This window comes from Protopterus annectens, chromosome 7.part0 (assembly GCF_019279795.1).
Source record: "Protopterus annectens isolate FY-2018-M chromosome 7.part0, PAN1.0, whole genome shotgun sequence".
NCBI classification, from domain to species: domain Eukaryota; kingdom Metazoa; phylum Chordata; order Ceratodontiformes; family Protopteridae; genus Protopterus; species Protopterus annectens.
In genome coordinates this window covers 721912501-721929846 of record NC_056739.1, presented here as the reverse complement: position 1 = coordinate 721929846, position 17346 = coordinate 721912501, and the positions used below count along the sequence as shown (strand labels likewise).

Sequence of the window (17346 nt, the reverse complement as noted above, 5' to 3'; positions counted from 1 at the left end):
ACCATACTAGAATCTCACTATGATGTGACCCCTTCTTAATTTTAATTTTTTCTTCTAAAATATACACACATTGGTTACAAGACCCACATTTTTTAGTGCAATTCTTGTTTACTTTGTTGGCTCCCATCACTGCTGATGTTCAATTGTGTTATTCCAAATAACTTAATATTTCTTCCCATTTTATACACAAATCTTGGATTTTTCTCCTATGTCTGTTGGGGCCTTATCCCACAACATCAAGTTCCAATATTTTATTAATAAATTTTTCACTTGTCCTACCTCTGTATCGTATCTAAGGATACATGATCTCTGATGTATGTTGCACACTATCTTGATCATCACTTCTTCCCTAAATTTGAGTACAACATGATCCTAATAAAGGTTTGTACTTGGATCCCCATTCCTGTATGACATACTGACTGATATTATTCATCATATTCAACATATAACCCCTCTCCTTAAACAGGCTGGTTATAAATGTTATTTCTTCAACCATTTCTTCATAATGGGAAGTCATGCGTGCAGCACATATGCATTGCCCTTTAAAAATGTTATATTTTACCTTTTCAGGGTGGCAACTTGTATATTCAAGGTAGCCCATTGGAAAATGTGCTTTGACGATGGATGCGTGATTTGAAGCCCCCTTCTTGACTATAAATGTAGGTATCTAGGTATGCTATGCCTTTGTAACTGGAAGAGTGTGAATTTGAGAAATTCATTGCTGTTGTTTAGAAGGTTGATGAAACGCTCAAATTTTCCAATGCTGTCATCCCATAGGATGTAAATGTCATCCAGAAACCTAGAATAGTGCTTGACACTCCTAAAATAGTCACTGGGAAACAAGACAGTGTCTTACCAGTCTAACATGACCAGGTTTGCAAATATGGGAGCACAGGCTGCTCCCATAGCGACCCCTCTGGTCTGACGGAAATGTTCACCCTCAAAATATATAAAGTTGTTGTCAAGCACTATGGACATACATTCCATGATCAAACATATAGTGTCCCAATCCAAATTTGTATGTTTTCTGATGCTATTGCACAGTGCATCCAATCCTGCTTGTTTTGGAATGCAAGAAAAAGATCAATAACATCAATGGTTACAAACATGAGTGCTTTTTTCCTCTCATCAATAGGGTGTTTACTTAAAAATTCCCAAGAGTCCTTCACCATATGGGGTATCCTATTATATAAATATTTTAACCACATGTCAATAACTTTAACCATAGGCAATGTTTTGGACTGACTACCATTGGCCGAAAAGGTGAGTCAAAGTTTTTGTGGATTTTGGGTATACCCACTAATGTAGCTAATCTGGGAAACCATACTTTAAAACAGTTGTATGCGTCTCCAGTAATTCTCTGTTTCTGGATGCGGCCACATTACCTGGTCTTAATTACCACATTTCTAGTAAACCCATACTGGAGATGAAATATTAAGGGGCACTGTGACAATTAACATCAATATATATAGCCAGTGTCATTCTGAATTTACACAGTAGAAAAAAAGGTTTGAAATGTTTAAAAAATTTGGATGTTCAAGTTAGGCAATATATGTGAATGTGAAAGAATTTTAAAGGAAGCACAAGCATTATATACAAACAATTTGTTTATACGTTTGTACTGCTTTAAGTACACCGTTTATCCAGTAGTGATTTGTATCCTATTACCATAGTATTTTAAAGGAAGCACAAGCATTATATACAAACAATTTGTTTATACGTTTGTACTACACATTGTTTATCCAGTAGTGATTTGTATCCTATTACCATAGTATTCAATTTCGTATAGATTCATATGATAATGTTCAACAATGATAGTAATTTTTTAAGTAATTTTTTAAGCAAGTTTTATGTAATTCAGTATATTTTGAGTTTGAGTGCTAATATGGAGTATATACAAGTGGTTACGCTGTTACGTTGAATAGCAGGAATTGCAAGTGTATACAGCTTTAAAGGAAAAAAGTTTGGCACCAATTTTTAAATTTAAGCTGTAGTGTTTTAAGTTGTTCTGAAGAAGCCCACATTGTGGTGGGTGAAAGTGCTGAACATATCTTGATGAATTTTTTTCTTTTAAGAAAGGTACGGAGGATTTAGTTCACTTATTGGTGATACCTTGGTGTTGAAATAAATCTGTTGCGTTTACCATAGTTTATATTTTGATACCTAAAATGAGAGGTTTCTGGTCTGGATACCAATGAGATGAGTGCAGATGTTTGCTTTCCTCTGAATTTTTTTTTTTTTTTTTAGAGAAAGCGTGTGCTTGGATCTTACTTGTTGGGCTGTATAAAGATGGTCTACAAGATGAACCTTTAACATCACAATATGCTTCTAAAGAACATACATTTAATAAATAAGGAGCTGTAAAGACTTTGTTTCCTCTAATCTTAAATTAAGTTGTAGATTTTTGTTAATGTAAAAACTCAATCTGTAACTATAAAAAGGGTTTAGGTTCTAGAATAACCCCAATTCAGTTGGAGATCTTTAGAATTAAATTTTGTTAGGAGCCTACTTTTCCGATTTTATTAGATTTTTGTAGATACCATAAATATCTGGATGTGAAGTTGTCCTGTCTCACATTTGTTCTTACCGATGGGTTCGGAGCTGATCCTCTGCTCTAACTTTGCCGTTTTTACAAGCTCAAGGTCCTCCGCTAGCTCTAGGCTAATACATATCCCATGATGCACTAGTGCCCAACTCTGATCTAGTTTGCCGTGGAACCAGATCGAGAGTTTTCTATGCTAGCTCAGGCTAAGTACAGAAATTTTTCTAAATATTTTACAGGTAACCATTTAAAATTTCATAGTTTTCCTTAAATAGTTTGGAGGGCTTTATCCTCATAGTCTGCTGTTTGCTGTTTTTTTGTGAAAATATCCTTCTATTATAACTCTTAGGCCTTCGATTTGTTGGGCTTTTTTTTTTACCCTATCCCTTTTCTTCAGTAATCCGAATTAATATTTCTAATAGTAAAGTAGTTCTTTGCTAGAGTTTGTATGTTTTTGCATCTTAGAGTCTTTTTTCCCCAGTATCTTTGATAGTTCACTTATTAGTGTGCAGTACTTGACTTGAGTTTGTACAAGTAGTTAGCGCTTTCCATTTAATAGATATTTGCAGTTTACCTTATACCTGCAGTAGTCCATTCAAATTAGAAGACTCCTTTCTCCTTGCATTTAAAGGGATTAGTGTGCGTTTCCTTCTGTACTGGTGATTACATTTATAGATATATTTTGTTACTATAACCTTGTCTAAATTGGAGAGGTTCAAGTAAATTCTTTCTTTGCTTACTTGAGACAAACGTCCTTAAAAATGTCTAAACAGTCAAAAGAATCAAAACCACCTGATTTTAAGAAGTGTCCTAAGTGTGGGCAAAAGTCACTAAATGATGATCGCACGGAATGTTGTATATTGCTTGGGAGAAATTCATTTGCAGGACTCGTGCTATATGTCATTCATTTAGCTCGAGTCCTGGATTAGAGGAAAAACTGAATTTAAGAGGCCTCCTAAAGTCCTCATTCACTGAAGCCCTTTAACAAGGGCAAGAAACACAAAGTAAGTCGCCTACTTCTGAGAAATCCTTGATCTTCTACATTATCATAGTCGGAGCCATCTAAAAAGCCACAGAGATTGTCAGTTTCTAAAAAAACTGCCTTCGGAGCTGATGGTTGTAAAAGTAAGGAGCCAGTCCCCAACATTGGAGCTGGTATCTCCAACTTTATCACCAGCACTGTCATCCAGATCCTCAAGAAGCCTTTATGAATTTGATGTGGATAGAGTGGTGCAGAGATTGCTAAGAACTCTGGAGCTATCCAGATTATCAGAACTGACCCTCAGGGCTTCAGAACAGACTGGACCTTCCCCTTCTACCTTGATTCCTCCTCTGACCTGACCAGTGATCTCAGAGCCGGAATGTGTGGAGCAGATGGTGATGGGTTTGTTGGAACAGAGACCTCCAGGATATTCTGTTCCAACTGCTCCAACTACCTCTGTGCTGTCTGCGGAGTCTAGGAGCAGACACTCGCCCATAGGGTCCGGGGAGGGGGGTTGAGTGAAGCCAATATTTTATCAGATCTGACACTTCCTCTCGGAGCCTCAGCTCAGGTGAGCTCAGCTCCTACCTCTGTTTTGGATCCTACACCTGTGCTGAGGATGCCCCTTGGTTCCTCCAGAGCCGTAGAGTTCTTCGGCCCAGGAGAGTGGGGCCGTTGAAGCTATGATGAGAGCTCTGTCCTTGGAGATGGCCTCACCTTCTGCTTCATCCATTCCACCCCTTAGAGTGCCGGTGTTGGTCAGCCAAACCAACTCCACAGAAGCGTAGAGACCCAGAGTTTCAGGAAACCCCAGCGGGTGGTCATTTATCTTGAGACCTCTCCAGAATACCCTTCTGAAGAGGCTTTTAGGAAGAACACTTGCAAGAGGAAGCATTTGGACTCCCCACCAGAGTCAATCACATAGGACACGGACCTTGAATATAAAAAGGGTACCCATGGTCTCCCTCTGAGGATGTCTTCTTTGCAGACATCTTTGAGATCCTAAGGCAGAGTGGTGGCTGAAAGTCCAACCCCACTGAAGGAGTCAGTGTACTTGAAAGCTTTTGAGTCTCTACCTTCCACCTCTTGGGGGGGGGGGGGGATGTCTGCCTTTTCAACGAACTTCTGGAATTAGTTTGTCAAAAGGTGTGGGAGTCTCCAGACACAGTGGAGCCTGTCCCTAGGAGGCCAAATAAGTGCATAACCAGCCCCAAAAGACAGTTTTTCTAATCAAAAAGTGTTCCTGTAGATGCTATGATGGTGTGGCCACTTAAGGAGTTATCGGACACATCCTCATCTGTTCATCCTCTGAATAAAGATTTGCATACAATGGACAGATATGGAAAGTGCACCTTTTCATCAGGGGCCTTTACTCTAAAGTCCGTGAATTACTTAACCCACTTTACTAGATTAGAGAGAGAGCTCATAAGAGCTTGGAGATTTTCTCCAGGATTCAGTAGCTGAGGGGATATCAGAGAAAGATCATCCCAGCTCTTCACCCTTAACTCCCTAGTGAACTCCTCTGAGGCTCATCTCTTACACAGCCAATGGAGCGAGTAGGTCAGCAAGTTCAGGACTTGCCCTTAGGAGATGCTCCTGGATGCGCATCTGTGATTTTGTGAAACCCTTAAGTCATTCATTGTAAAAACCCCCTTTGGTTTGACCCTTTACAGACCTAAAGTAAAAGAAACTCTAACCAGGTGTGAGCATGAAGGAAAAACTCTCCCTGCCATGGGAGTACACTTTTCCACCCCTTCCAGACCCTATCCCAAAGGTCAGAAGGGGGGAAGATGTGCTTCCGTAAATCCCAGAGAGTTTTTCCTGACATGTGGTGAACCCTCCTTCAGGGGCAGAGGAGGAGGAAATAATGTAAGATGCCACCCATGTTGCAGAGGGGGTCCACAAAACCAGGGTGACTAGGAATCTTTTTTTTTTTTTTTTTTTTTTCCAGTAAGCCCTTTCAGCGCTCCTGACAGGAGGCCTGCTTGTCCCACTCTGGAGGCAGTTAGGGGATGTCTTTGCTCCCAGTCGCCTGGCTAAAAATTACAAGAGAGTTTGGTGCAAAGAACTGTATCCAGAGGTTATTCGATTTTTCAACACCACCTCCCTCGAACAAAAGAATCCCAAATGTTCCACCCAATTACAGGGATGAAGCAACCATAGAAATTCAAAAGCTGCTAGAAAAAAGAGCCATCCAGTCAGTCCCCGCAGACCAAATAGGATCTGGCACTTACTAAAGGTTCTTTTTAGTTCCAAAGAAAACAGGAGACTGGAGATGGTCTAGATCTCAGCAGACTGAACAAGTCGGTAAAAAAGACAAAGTTCCAGATGGTCATGTTGCAGTCTATGCTTCCTTTCTAGGGAAAGACCATTGGATGTGCTGAATAGATCTCCTGGATGCATACTACCACATAAAAATGGACAGGCCATCTAGGAGTTGTCTGCGCTTCGGCTCCGAGCCAGTCATTTTCAATTTTGAGCTCTGCCCTTTGGCCTCACTACAGCCCCCCAGAAGGTTCAAATGCATGGCAGCAGTCGCGGCTCATCTGAGGTGGCTAGGATTCTGGTTGTTTCGATACTTAAGGCGACTGGCCCCTAACTGCCAATACCAAGCAACTACTAATCCAAGCAAGGGAGACCACCTTACAGCTATTTGCACAGTTAGGGCTTACTGTCAGTTACAAAAAATCTGCCGTATTGCCATCTCAACATACCGTTTTTATAGGAGTAGAATTAAACACAAAAGCACTGATGAATTATCTCTTCTAGAAGATTTACCAAGTCCTTCAAAAGCAAGTCTTGAATCTTCACAAAACAAAAGTCCAAGCCAGAGAGGTTGTGAAGGTATTGCACAATGGCAGCTGCTATCACAGTAATTCTGGCATGCATGCATATGAGGATCCTGCAGTGGCTTCTTTCTGCCCAGTGGTCAATGAAAACGCTTCTATGTCCCACAAAATAATCCTGACGTCAGCTTGCGAAAAAGACCACCTTTAGCTTCATTCGGACCAGGTGAAGATGGGGAGGCCCTTTATCCCCTCAACTCCCCTAGCCACAGTGACCACGGATGCTTCCCAGATAGGGTGGGGGGGGCATTATCTGGGAAAGACAGCCCAAGGCACGTGGCAAGAACATGAGGTTCATTTGCACATCAATGTTCTAGAGATAAGTGGTGCTACTAGCGTTGCAGACATTCTAAGACACTCTACCTGTAGGAACAATTGCAGTTCAGACTATGTTAGTGGCATGCTACATAAACAAGGTGGAACCAAATCTTGCCCCCTATGTTGAGAGGTCCTGAGCGTATGGCAATAGGTGATGTCATTCCAATGCTTTCTAGTAGCAATGTAAATCCCGGGAAAATCCAAAGTGATTGTGGGCAAACTCAGCAGACAAATACTGATACCACATGAGTGGTCCCACAAACAAGAAGTAGCTGAGAGCATTTTACACAAATGGGGTCAGCATTGCTGTGACCTGTTCGCCACGTCCACAAACACAAAATGCAACGACTACTTTGTTCTGACTCTCCCCCTCAGGGGAAGTCCCCAAGGGATGCACTGACACATGATTGGCCTCCCAGATCTCCTATATGCCTTTCCTCCCTTCCCATTAATACCCAAAGTCATTTAGAAAGCCTCATTATTGAGAAGGACCTTAATTCTGATAGCCCCTTACTGGCCTCGTCAAATTTGGTTCCCCTTCCTACAACCTCCTCTTCAGGAGAAGCCTTGGATCCTGGGCCTAGTGCCGGATCCTCTGATAAGTCATCAGGAGTTCTCCATTCATCTCTCAAATCCCTAAAATTGACAGCTTGGCTGCTCCAGTTCCCAACATAGCCAGGTTACAAAATCTTTCATCACCCACAAGACTCATTTTAATATCTTATAAGTCTATATAGACTTCATGAATGCTGTTTCATTGTCTGAAGGGTTATCCTTTAAGCGCTCAGTTTATCACCATTTTACTTCTGGAATAAGTTAGTGCAGCCTGTTTGGACTCTTGTTTTCTTGGATTTACATTGTTTTTTTGGCTTTACATTGTTTTTTTTGGCAAGCGAGTCCTTAAGGAAAGGAAGAGAATTTTTATTCACTATCTTGGAAGTCTTCAACAAGAAGATTATACCTTAGCAAGTGAAAAAGATTTACAATTTGGGCTGTGCAAAATAAAATTGATCCCTACCTCACACCCCTTTCTTCATCCTAGAATTCCTAACTAGTCTTTTCAAAGAAGGTGCAGCAGCTGCTACTATTGGGATGCAATTAGCAACACACTCAAATTTTTATCTAGATGAAAATGGACCAAATATTATGTTACACAGATTGTGTAAAGCTTTTCTTAAGGGCACTTGTCTTTTAAGACCACCAATAAAATCTCCACTACCACCATAGAACCTCAATTTTGTTCTATCCAGAATAATCTTGCCACCTTTTGAACCTGCTTCATGTGAGAAAAATTTTAACTTGAAAAAACATTATCTTGATGGCAATCTATTCAGCCAGAAGAGTATCAAAACTACAAACATTATCAATCAACCCCCAATATCTATTGTTTCATAATGACAGTTTCACTAGGTACAAATCCATATTTCTTACCTAAAGTGTGTTCAGAATCCAACTTAAACCAGACCAGAGTTATCAGTCTTTTTTCCCTAAGTATGGCAATAAGGCAGAATACATGCTACACCAAGTTTATGTCCACAGACAGTTACATTTTATTTACATCGAACAAAGAATTTCAGAAAGTCTGACCAACTTTCTCTTCAGCTGCTAAAAAAGGTACAGCTGTAGCCAAAACCTCTGTCTCTGTCTCTGTCTCTGTCTCTGTCTCTGTCTCTGTCTCTGTCTCTGTCTCTGTCTCTGTCTCTGTCTCTGTCTCTGTCTCTGTCTCTGTCTCTGTCTCTGTCTCTGTCTCTGTCTCTGTCTCTGTCTCTGTCTCTGTCTCTGTCTCTGTCTCTGTCTCTGTCTCTGTCTCTGTCTCTGTCTCTGTCTCTGTCTCTGTCTCTGTCTCTGGCTGTCTCAAGGCTGGCTGTCTCAAGGCTGGCTGTCTCAGCTGGCTGTCTCAAGGCTGGCTGTCTCAAGGCTGGCTGTCTCGCGCTGGCTGTCTCGCGCTGGCTGTCTCGCGCTGGCTGTCTCGCGCTGGCTGTCTCGCGCTGGCTGTCTCGCGCTGGCTGTCTCTCTGTCCAGATGGCTATCAGACTGTATTTCCTTTGCTTATGATTCAGTAAATAAAAAAACTACCATGCAAAATAAAGGCTCATTCAACTAGAGCAATTGCCACTTCAGCTTTTCGTGCCACTGTAGATAACCATTTGTGCACCAGCAACTTGGGCAAGACCACATTCCTTTTATTACTCATTACAAAGTAGACATGGCCTCCAGGGACAGGACCTCCTTTGGGTCAATGGTGCTGAATAATATCCTCCTGTGAACCACCCAAGACTAATGGTGCTAGGGATGCTGTCCCATCAGTAAGAATGAATGTGAGATGGGACAACTTCACATAAAGAAGTTCTTACCAATAACATTCCATGAGAGTTGTCCATCTTTGCATTCATTCTTGCGTCCCTCCCTCCAACCCCCAGCCTGTGGATTCTGGTGGATCTGGATCTTTTATTCAGTTTGGACAAATCTTTGACATTGACCCTGTTCAATTGCTCTATTAGAGGAAGGAATGTGTGTGGTGGGGTTGGGGTGTGTGTGGGGTGGGGTGTGTACTTCATATGACTGAAATCTCATATGAATGACAACCATTTGACTGACACCAAAACACTGAAAGCTCATATGGTCGAGACACAACTCCAAAGCATTATGCCCTTTCCCCACTGTAGCGTGACCCTGGAGTAGGAATAAATTCTTAGGGGGGGCAATGCCCCCCACATAATGTCATAAAATTTAAACATACATATGGATACTTTTAACTTAATTGACTAATTTTGTAAATGTGGGGGCTACGCCCCCCACACACCCCCAGTGTGGGGGGGGGCATGCCACCCACACCCCCCCAACTATTTATTTCTACTCCAGGGTCATGCTGCAGTGGGGAAAGGGCATAATGCTTTGTATTTGTGTCGATCATATGAGCTTTGTGTTTTGGTGTCTGTTTTGGTTTTCTATCATATGAGCTGTCGATTTTATATTAAGTAGACCTTGTATATCTACATATATATATATATATATATATATATATATATATATACATACATACATAATTAGCCTCGAGCTTGTAAAAACAGCAGAGTCAGAGCCGAGGATTGGCTCCGAACCCATCAGCAAGATGGGCAACTCTCGTGGAACGTTATGGTAAGAACATAACTTTTTTCATATGTTCAGATTTTTTAAATAGTACAATTTAAAATACCAAAATACTTAATACCTTGTGCATCTGATTTTTTTCTCTTAAAGGGTACAACATTACAAACCTAGAACCAGAGAAGGTGGTAATCTCATTTACTGGTGTTGGTATGGGCTCCAGTGACTCTGAAAAAGGTGTCCTAACAGCATTACAAAGCAGTGTACGTATCTTGTTTTTTTCTTAAATGTTCATGTGTACTCAGTAGGGGACTGACTGTAGGTGTAAAACTTGTAACATTGTCAACACTCAAGCTGTTTTGAATGTAGTCATTTTAAGCATTTAGTCAAAAGTGCTGTATGAGGCTGCCACAGGGCGTGAATCCCTTTTGTACGAATATAGTACACCAGGTCTGCTGTCTGTAAAAGGTCTGCTGTTTCACCGTAGAGCCACAAAGGTGAAATGTGCAAATCCTTGTGTGTAAAATTATATCCCATTTTTGTCTTGCAACTTGTGCATGTTGCAGCTACTTCAAGTTTTGGTCAGTAAGTTTTTGGGGTTTCTTAAACCTTCTCCGCAAAGATGTTTTAAAAACTGTCTCCAGAGTTTTGTTTCATGCATTTTCTTGAGTTTTATGAGAACTGCAAAAATTTATTATAATTTTCCCACTACAAATTAACTCTTCAGTTTGAGTTGGTAAGTAAAATTTCTGCTAAATTATTCAAATTTGAGTTTGCTATTTACATTAGACAGCCAAAAAGACCAGCACTTGCCCTCCCATCAAATAGCATCCCTTTAAAATGTAGTTGTGCATGCACAGAACTGGACAATTTCCTTTCTACAGAAAGAGCATAACTTTTCAAGTTGTGGTGCCAAACTAAATATTCCAGTCTCCTCCTCCTAGAAAACGTCTCATTTGCTAGGAGAGAACTTGTTGAGCAGTAACTGCAGGGACAGACGCTCTTGAAAACCTAGTAGTAAGAATAAACTTCAAACATTGAGGATAGTAACAGGAGCAGCATCTAAACATGGAGGGGGGGTAGTAAGCACTCCTAAAATAGCTACAGGCACCATGTTTGGAGACTATGCGTCACTTGCTCATTGGTAGTAGCAGTTTTGGAAAATGTGGCCATGCTAATTTATCAAAAGGCACATCCCTAGATTACAAAGTTGCTTTTTTTAGCACTATTTGAGGTTTGTGACAGTACATCGCCTACCAAAATCCATAATTATTGCTTTCCAGGAAGTCTAGAGTGGAGTAGCTCTACTTCTTGGGTCCTTTAGTACTTCTCTAGCTGCAGTCTCGGTAAGAATCCATTCCTTTACTAAAATTGGGAGAAATTACCTCTTTTGAAAGTCTTGGGGGGGAGGGGTTGTGGGACTGTAATTCTAGGAGGGGAAGGGAACAGGCAACTTACTTCTGTTACCTCCCTTCTATCTCCTGCGTTATGTGGGAGGGTCAGGAAAGACAACTTCAGAATGGTGGAAGTGGGTGCATAGCTAAAGGAAGCTAGACATCTTGCCTACATACTAGTGCATGATTTACTTCAGAAAAGGGATCAGTGCAGGAGTTTAAGGAATTCTGTTCAATGGTATGGATGTTTATTGTCCTATTATATGGTAGAATGATCTCTTTGGGGTTTGAGACTTGTTTCACTCCAAACTGAATCCATTTGGTGGGGTACCACACTTTTTGTGATCCTTTCTATATAGGAAAGGGTATGTTTAAAAATTTTCCAAGTGACAATTTCTTAGTATTAACAGTGCCACCTCACAGCAGCATTGAAGCTTGAGCTCCTGCCATGGTGTGGAATTTGCATGTTCTCTCTACATGAATTTTCATATGGTACTTGATTTTATTGGCATGTCCTACACTTTTTTTTAAAAGTTGATTACATTAAATTGTGGAATTTACCCCCCCCCCGTTTGGAATGAACAAAGTCAACAGCTTCAAAACTAACACTGTCTTACTGGATAATAGTGACATGTTTTCAGTAGCTTTTGAAACTGTAGTAAAATCGGACTACCCCACTGCTGGTGGGTTTGATGCAACACAACAATATAACCATGGTACAAATTGAATGCAACATTTGCCTTATGTACCAGATTATTTTTTTGAAGTCTGTTACATTGCATTGCCGTATGTATATATTTTGCATTTACATTTGCGGTCTACATTGCTGGAAAGGATTTGTAGGCTGTCACTTTTGATAAAGCTTCCTCCTGGCCACTGCCTCACCAGGGGCATTTTGTAACCGTGTAATAATTGCATGTCTTACAACTTTCTTTTTTTTCAGAAATGAGGCTTTCTTTGGGGGGGGGGGGGTTTCGTGAGACTCTATTTACTCTCCAGTTTGAATTTTTATCCAGTGTCCAATCCTAATTCAGCCTTTTATTAGCCTTTTCGCCTTTTTCAGCCCAATGCTCAGGCAGAATTATTGGAATACCACATTTATTTGTAACGAGTTGCACATTTCAGCAGACAACTGATTTTTTGTGAATGTAGAGGATATCCAGTCAACCTTTTAGCCATCTCATTCACAAGTTTTTCAGTATAAATTGCTTGCTGAAAAAAGTCAATTTAGGGTTTGTTTAATAGTAGTAACTATGATTCATTTGCAGCTGATTAACTTTCATTTCTTTAGCCTCCTTTTGGAGAGTGCAAAGCTACCTTCTCTCCTACATTCATCACCAAAAATATTGCACCTGTTGACCATACAGTACCAGAATCCCTTGTACGATGGGCACTGCTGCAGGAGATGGCTCAGTGATAGACATTTGGCCACCAAGATTGAATCGGTGTAGTGTTCCCCAATATTGCCTGGGAACATGTACTTAATGGGGAGAGAATAGTTTGGCCCACAGTGATGGTCATTTGTCCACCACCTGTGGGTTAGGACCCAAAGTACCTCATTCTTGGGCTGCAAGCAAGGCCAAAAATTGCTACTGTGAGTGTATGGTCTTCCCTGACCAGCTTTGTCAATGGGGAATATCCATGATACAGGGTGGGGGGGATTGATTTGGTTGGTAGAGGGGTTAATGGAAGGAAGGTACAGTAGAGGGGAAAACCATATAGAAAATCGAAAGTGCACCATTTCATCTGAATGAAGTGATTCTGTCCTTTAAAGATCATGTGCAACCATTTTTGCACATACCTACACTTTCTCTTCTGGGATGACAGGATAGCTTCTCGCTCTGCAGGTCCAGTTTACTGAATATCCTTTTTCATTTTATTTGTTTTCTGCTCACAAACCTTGCTTTGGCACAGACTTGGGAGGGCAGTACTTCCTATCTTTGAATTGTCACATTTGTCATTTTGATGAGCAAAGCCGCTGTTCCATATTGAACTGTGGCTCTGCTGTACGGATTCTGATGGTTTGTGTACCGCAATTACTGCCAATTGGCATCATGGTATACAAACCAATGCAAACTTTGCCCTTCCTACGTAAACAAGTGCAGCACTATTGTCCAGAGATTAAGGCACACCTTCACTGTAGTTTAACAAAATATTGTTGCACACATACAAGGTAATTATACTGCAGTATTGGAGCCCTTTTGATATGCCTCATGGTTTCCCTCTACGCCACTTGTGCAAAAATCGCTTTTTTAACATGCGACTTGTTTGAATGTTGCATATTAGTGTTTTTTGTTTCCTGAGGTGTACTTAACAGGTATCTGAATGTCCTTTCTTTAGCTGTATTTTTATTTTCACACATCTGAATGTTTTGTTCCTTTACTGTGTAATGTCTTAACTAATATTTCTCACTGTTTTACACCCTTGTGTGATGTGCCCAGCTACACTTGAAACTTGCTTTGTACCCAAAATTATTCCAAGACAAAACTTGGAAGTGACTTTGCCGCAGTTTTTTGTTACAGCTAAACTAAACTAAAGCAAGTGAAGGTTTAGAATAAATACTTTTGAAATAACTTGATAAATCTGCAGTTCTGGTGCTGTATAGACTGTCTTCCTGATTTGTCACCGTAGAGTATGTTAATGGTTGTTGCATAAAGTATCCTACCAGACAGACTAAATTGGTAGGGAGCGACTATAGCCTAGACTGGGGAGAAAAAAATGAGCTACAATTATTCCTACCCCCATGTCTCATTACTGTCCAATCTACCAGCTAACCACACAGCCTGTCAGTGTTCAGGATATGCTCTGTATTTCAAAACTGCAGAAAAAAAAACTAATCATAATGGTTATTGTCTTGGTTTAATTTCATAATTGGAGCCTTCAGAAAATATTGTGACAAGGGTGGGTTAAATTGTCAGGTCTTTATTTCTGTTTAGGTATGAATAAAGGACCCTCCCAACAATTTATATTCTAGTATCCTGCATGAGTGGCACTGAATTATTATTTTTATTGGGTTCCGTTACAGATGGTATTGTAGTTTGTCATTGCTGCTGCACTGTTAGGGATACATACTGTATAGTTAAGTGTCTCTGGATTTTATTATGTTTGAATTTTATTAAGAATATCTGCACCATAAAACTCCTGCCCACCCCTCCCATTACTGTAACTTACACTGACTGTAGTGCCTGCTAACTGTTCACAGATAGTAGCCTGCCATAGGTAGTGATGGAAGATATTTCTTAGAATTGGGCACCTTTCTAGATTGGAGATGAGGTTATAAATTATCACTAGTTGTGAAAAGGTTAGGTAGTGGTGAAGTTCACTCCACTAGAGTTGCCTCCAGTTTACAGATGTTCTGCCATGCTTCATGGCAATGGCACATTTTGCGCAGTGTAAAAATGGGGTGTTCCACATTTTGACCATTTCACACATTGTTAGGGTCTGTGTTCCACATTGGTCTCAAGAGGTTGTAACCTATGGTGTTAGTGTCTAATCCTCCCTGATTTACTAGAAATTTTAAAGTTTTACAAGGGTTGGGCAGGGTGGAACTGAGGCAATGTCAGGTGTGTTCTGCAAGAATCAGACGAAAGATGAGTCAGAGATCAGTTATGGACTTTGTATGCGCTGTGCTTGTGAAGGCTGCTTCTGTTTCACTGTTATTTTTCACATAAATGGAACACAGAATGCACAGGGGGTTGAAAAAAGGATTAACCAACAACATGTAACCTTTAAAATTGGGGCAGTTTTATTTTTTGTCTAGTTTTCAATCTAAAAAATCTTTTCTGTACACTTTTATTTCCTCTTGCTGACTGGGTAATAGACTCATGCTGATATGTCAGGTTCAGCAATCTGTAAGGAACTTGCGGAACGTCCTGCAGTGTAATCAGAGGGGGTGGAGCATGTTGATATGGTGAGCATTTGTTGAAAGAGGTCTGCCTTAAAAAAGAAAAGAGAATGCTAACTTAAATGATAGAAAGACAGCGGCCAAGATAAACTAGTCAGAAAATGCACATGATTTAAGTTTCACTCCGGATTTCCTATTAGACGTAAGAGGTTCTCTGACTAGAAAATACAGTTGAAGAGGGGGGGTATCACTGCTTGAGAAGTTTAGATGTTTTATCTTAAAACAATACACTTGGTATCTTGGATTTTTGTATATGCAAAACAAATGTTTATACACTTTTCTCAATATAACATTCAGTATTAGGGGTCCAATACTTCCTAACCACCTTGGAATTTATTTTAGTAGTTGACTGGGTAGAGCACTCATCTATGCGGACTATATCCGGGCTCATTCAGGAGTATACAACCAAAGTGAATTCAATCACAACTGCTTTAGTTACAGTACATTTATACAATCAGTAATACATAAAATCAACAACCAAGTACATGGGCGGGGGGGGATCATTATCGCAAAGTATATTTAAGAAAGACTTCGGAGAATGAGAACAAGCCCTAATAAAGGATAGAAGTGGGAGAGAAGTAGGAATAGAAAAGATAATGATCAGCTGACAGAATGAGACTAACGGTCCTATTTTTGTAAGGAGGATTTTTGGATGGTCTATTTCTTTTAACTTTATACTGTTTTATAGATTTTAATCTTTTGTCCGGATACACAGTAGCTTAGAGGGAGCACCAGTTAGAATGAATTCAATATCAGGCCTTTAATTATTTTCTAGAAAAATGCTGCAATGAATAGGTTGTGATCCAAAACAACTTTTTCATTATCTTACTTTCTTGGTAGGTGAGCGCTTTTAACAACGGACCAGTTTTTAACAGACCAGTTAAAACACTTGTATTTATACAGAATTTTCAAGTAACTGTATTAAAACTGCATTACAAACATCCCTTTTTTATTGGTTAAACAGGTTTGAGTCTGGAGTATGATTGGAACTTCCAGTAGTTTTTCCTGATTGAAGGAAGGCGAGGGTTTCAGCCAATCCAAGCAGGGGGAGTTGTCTTCATGTGGGACTAGAAAGGTTCACATACTCTGTCCTTAAGCTTCATGCATCTTGAAGTGAATATAGCTATGATAAAAACTGCCTTTCTTGGTGCTTGGTTAATGTGAAACAAAGAAAATGTAGAATTGCTCCTAGCTTAGCTTGAATAATTCTACCTATATCTAACTGGGGTGCCAGATGAATGAAAAGGGCTAGCTGAATCAAAAAAATGATTTGCTGAAGCACATTAAATAAAAGTCTAGCTAAATCTAACACTTATAGGCTGTACAAATAACCAGGTTAATGGTAATTGTTTTAAAAGGTATTTATCAAATGTTAGTGATTTATTGTACACAACTTTACAAGTATTTGAATTGTGGCTGCTTAAATTTTAATGCCAGGATATCAAAATTTTAAAGCACAGCAATTATTCTTGAATACAAATTTGTGCATTTTATTTTTGCACAATAGTTTATGTGAATTTGTGGAAGCATTTCAGGCGAATTAAGCATGAAGGGATTGTTAAAGCAAAAAAAAAAAAATTCTGGAGAAAATTAGAGCAACCAAAGGTTAACTGTATGTGGGTGTAATTTAAGTGATTTGTAATTGCCAAATAAAGAGGAGGAGCAAGTTTTTCAAATCTGAAGTAAACCTTTTCAGGATTCCATCTGTGTGTAATTGGTGGGGCATCTGTATGAAGTGATTTTTCTTGTTTGGTGTGCGTGGTGATGCCTACCAAAAATCAGACAATTTTTCTCTGAGGGGAATGAGGAGCCTGCTAGACCAAGAGCTAACAGAGAAGGGTCTTCATTGAAGTAGCCATCAGGTGTAGTTGAGTTTCTTCTCCTGGGCACTAACTGAACTCACTCCTGGTGATGTGCAGGGATTTAGTGGGCATGACTGTGGAGAATGATCCCTAACTTTTAGTAAGGATACCTTCAAAAGAAGTTTACAGCACGAGTAGTTTTCCCCATTTTGCAGCATGGATTCTCTGTTCTGTGTGCCCCAATTGCATGTAATCACCACTCATCCACCAGGAAGGTAAGAGGGCTATGCTAGTTTTCTGCCTGACTGGCTACTCCAGTGGCAGGGCTTCTAACTCAACCCATCTGGGTCACACTGCTTCATCCCCATTTGCCACAGAGACCGGTATGAATAAGTTAGTTTTTGGTGTAACTGGAAACACAAAACACAACTTCATATGAAATGTCTGGACATGGACAGTTCATGCAGTACT

The 17346-nt window shown here is 40.1% G+C and overlaps 2 protein-coding genes across 4 annotated transcripts in view; both read left to right on the top strand.

The window, feature by feature from the left end:
• The window catches only part of PPCDC (phosphopantothenoylcysteine decarboxylase), a 1155725-nt gene that overhangs the window by 425568 nt on the left and 712811 nt on the right, over positions 1-17346 (top strand). The window lies entirely within an intron of this gene.
• The window catches only part of LOC122806081 (mucin-3A-like), a 347511-nt gene that overhangs the window by 129402 nt on the left and 200763 nt on the right, over positions 1-17346 (top strand). The window contains exon 6 of the mRNA XM_044076319.1: positions 9929-10038. Within this exon, the coding sequence (XP_043932254.1) occupies positions 9929-10038 (110 nt within the window). The remainder of the gene's footprint in view (positions 1-9928; positions 10039-17346) is intronic.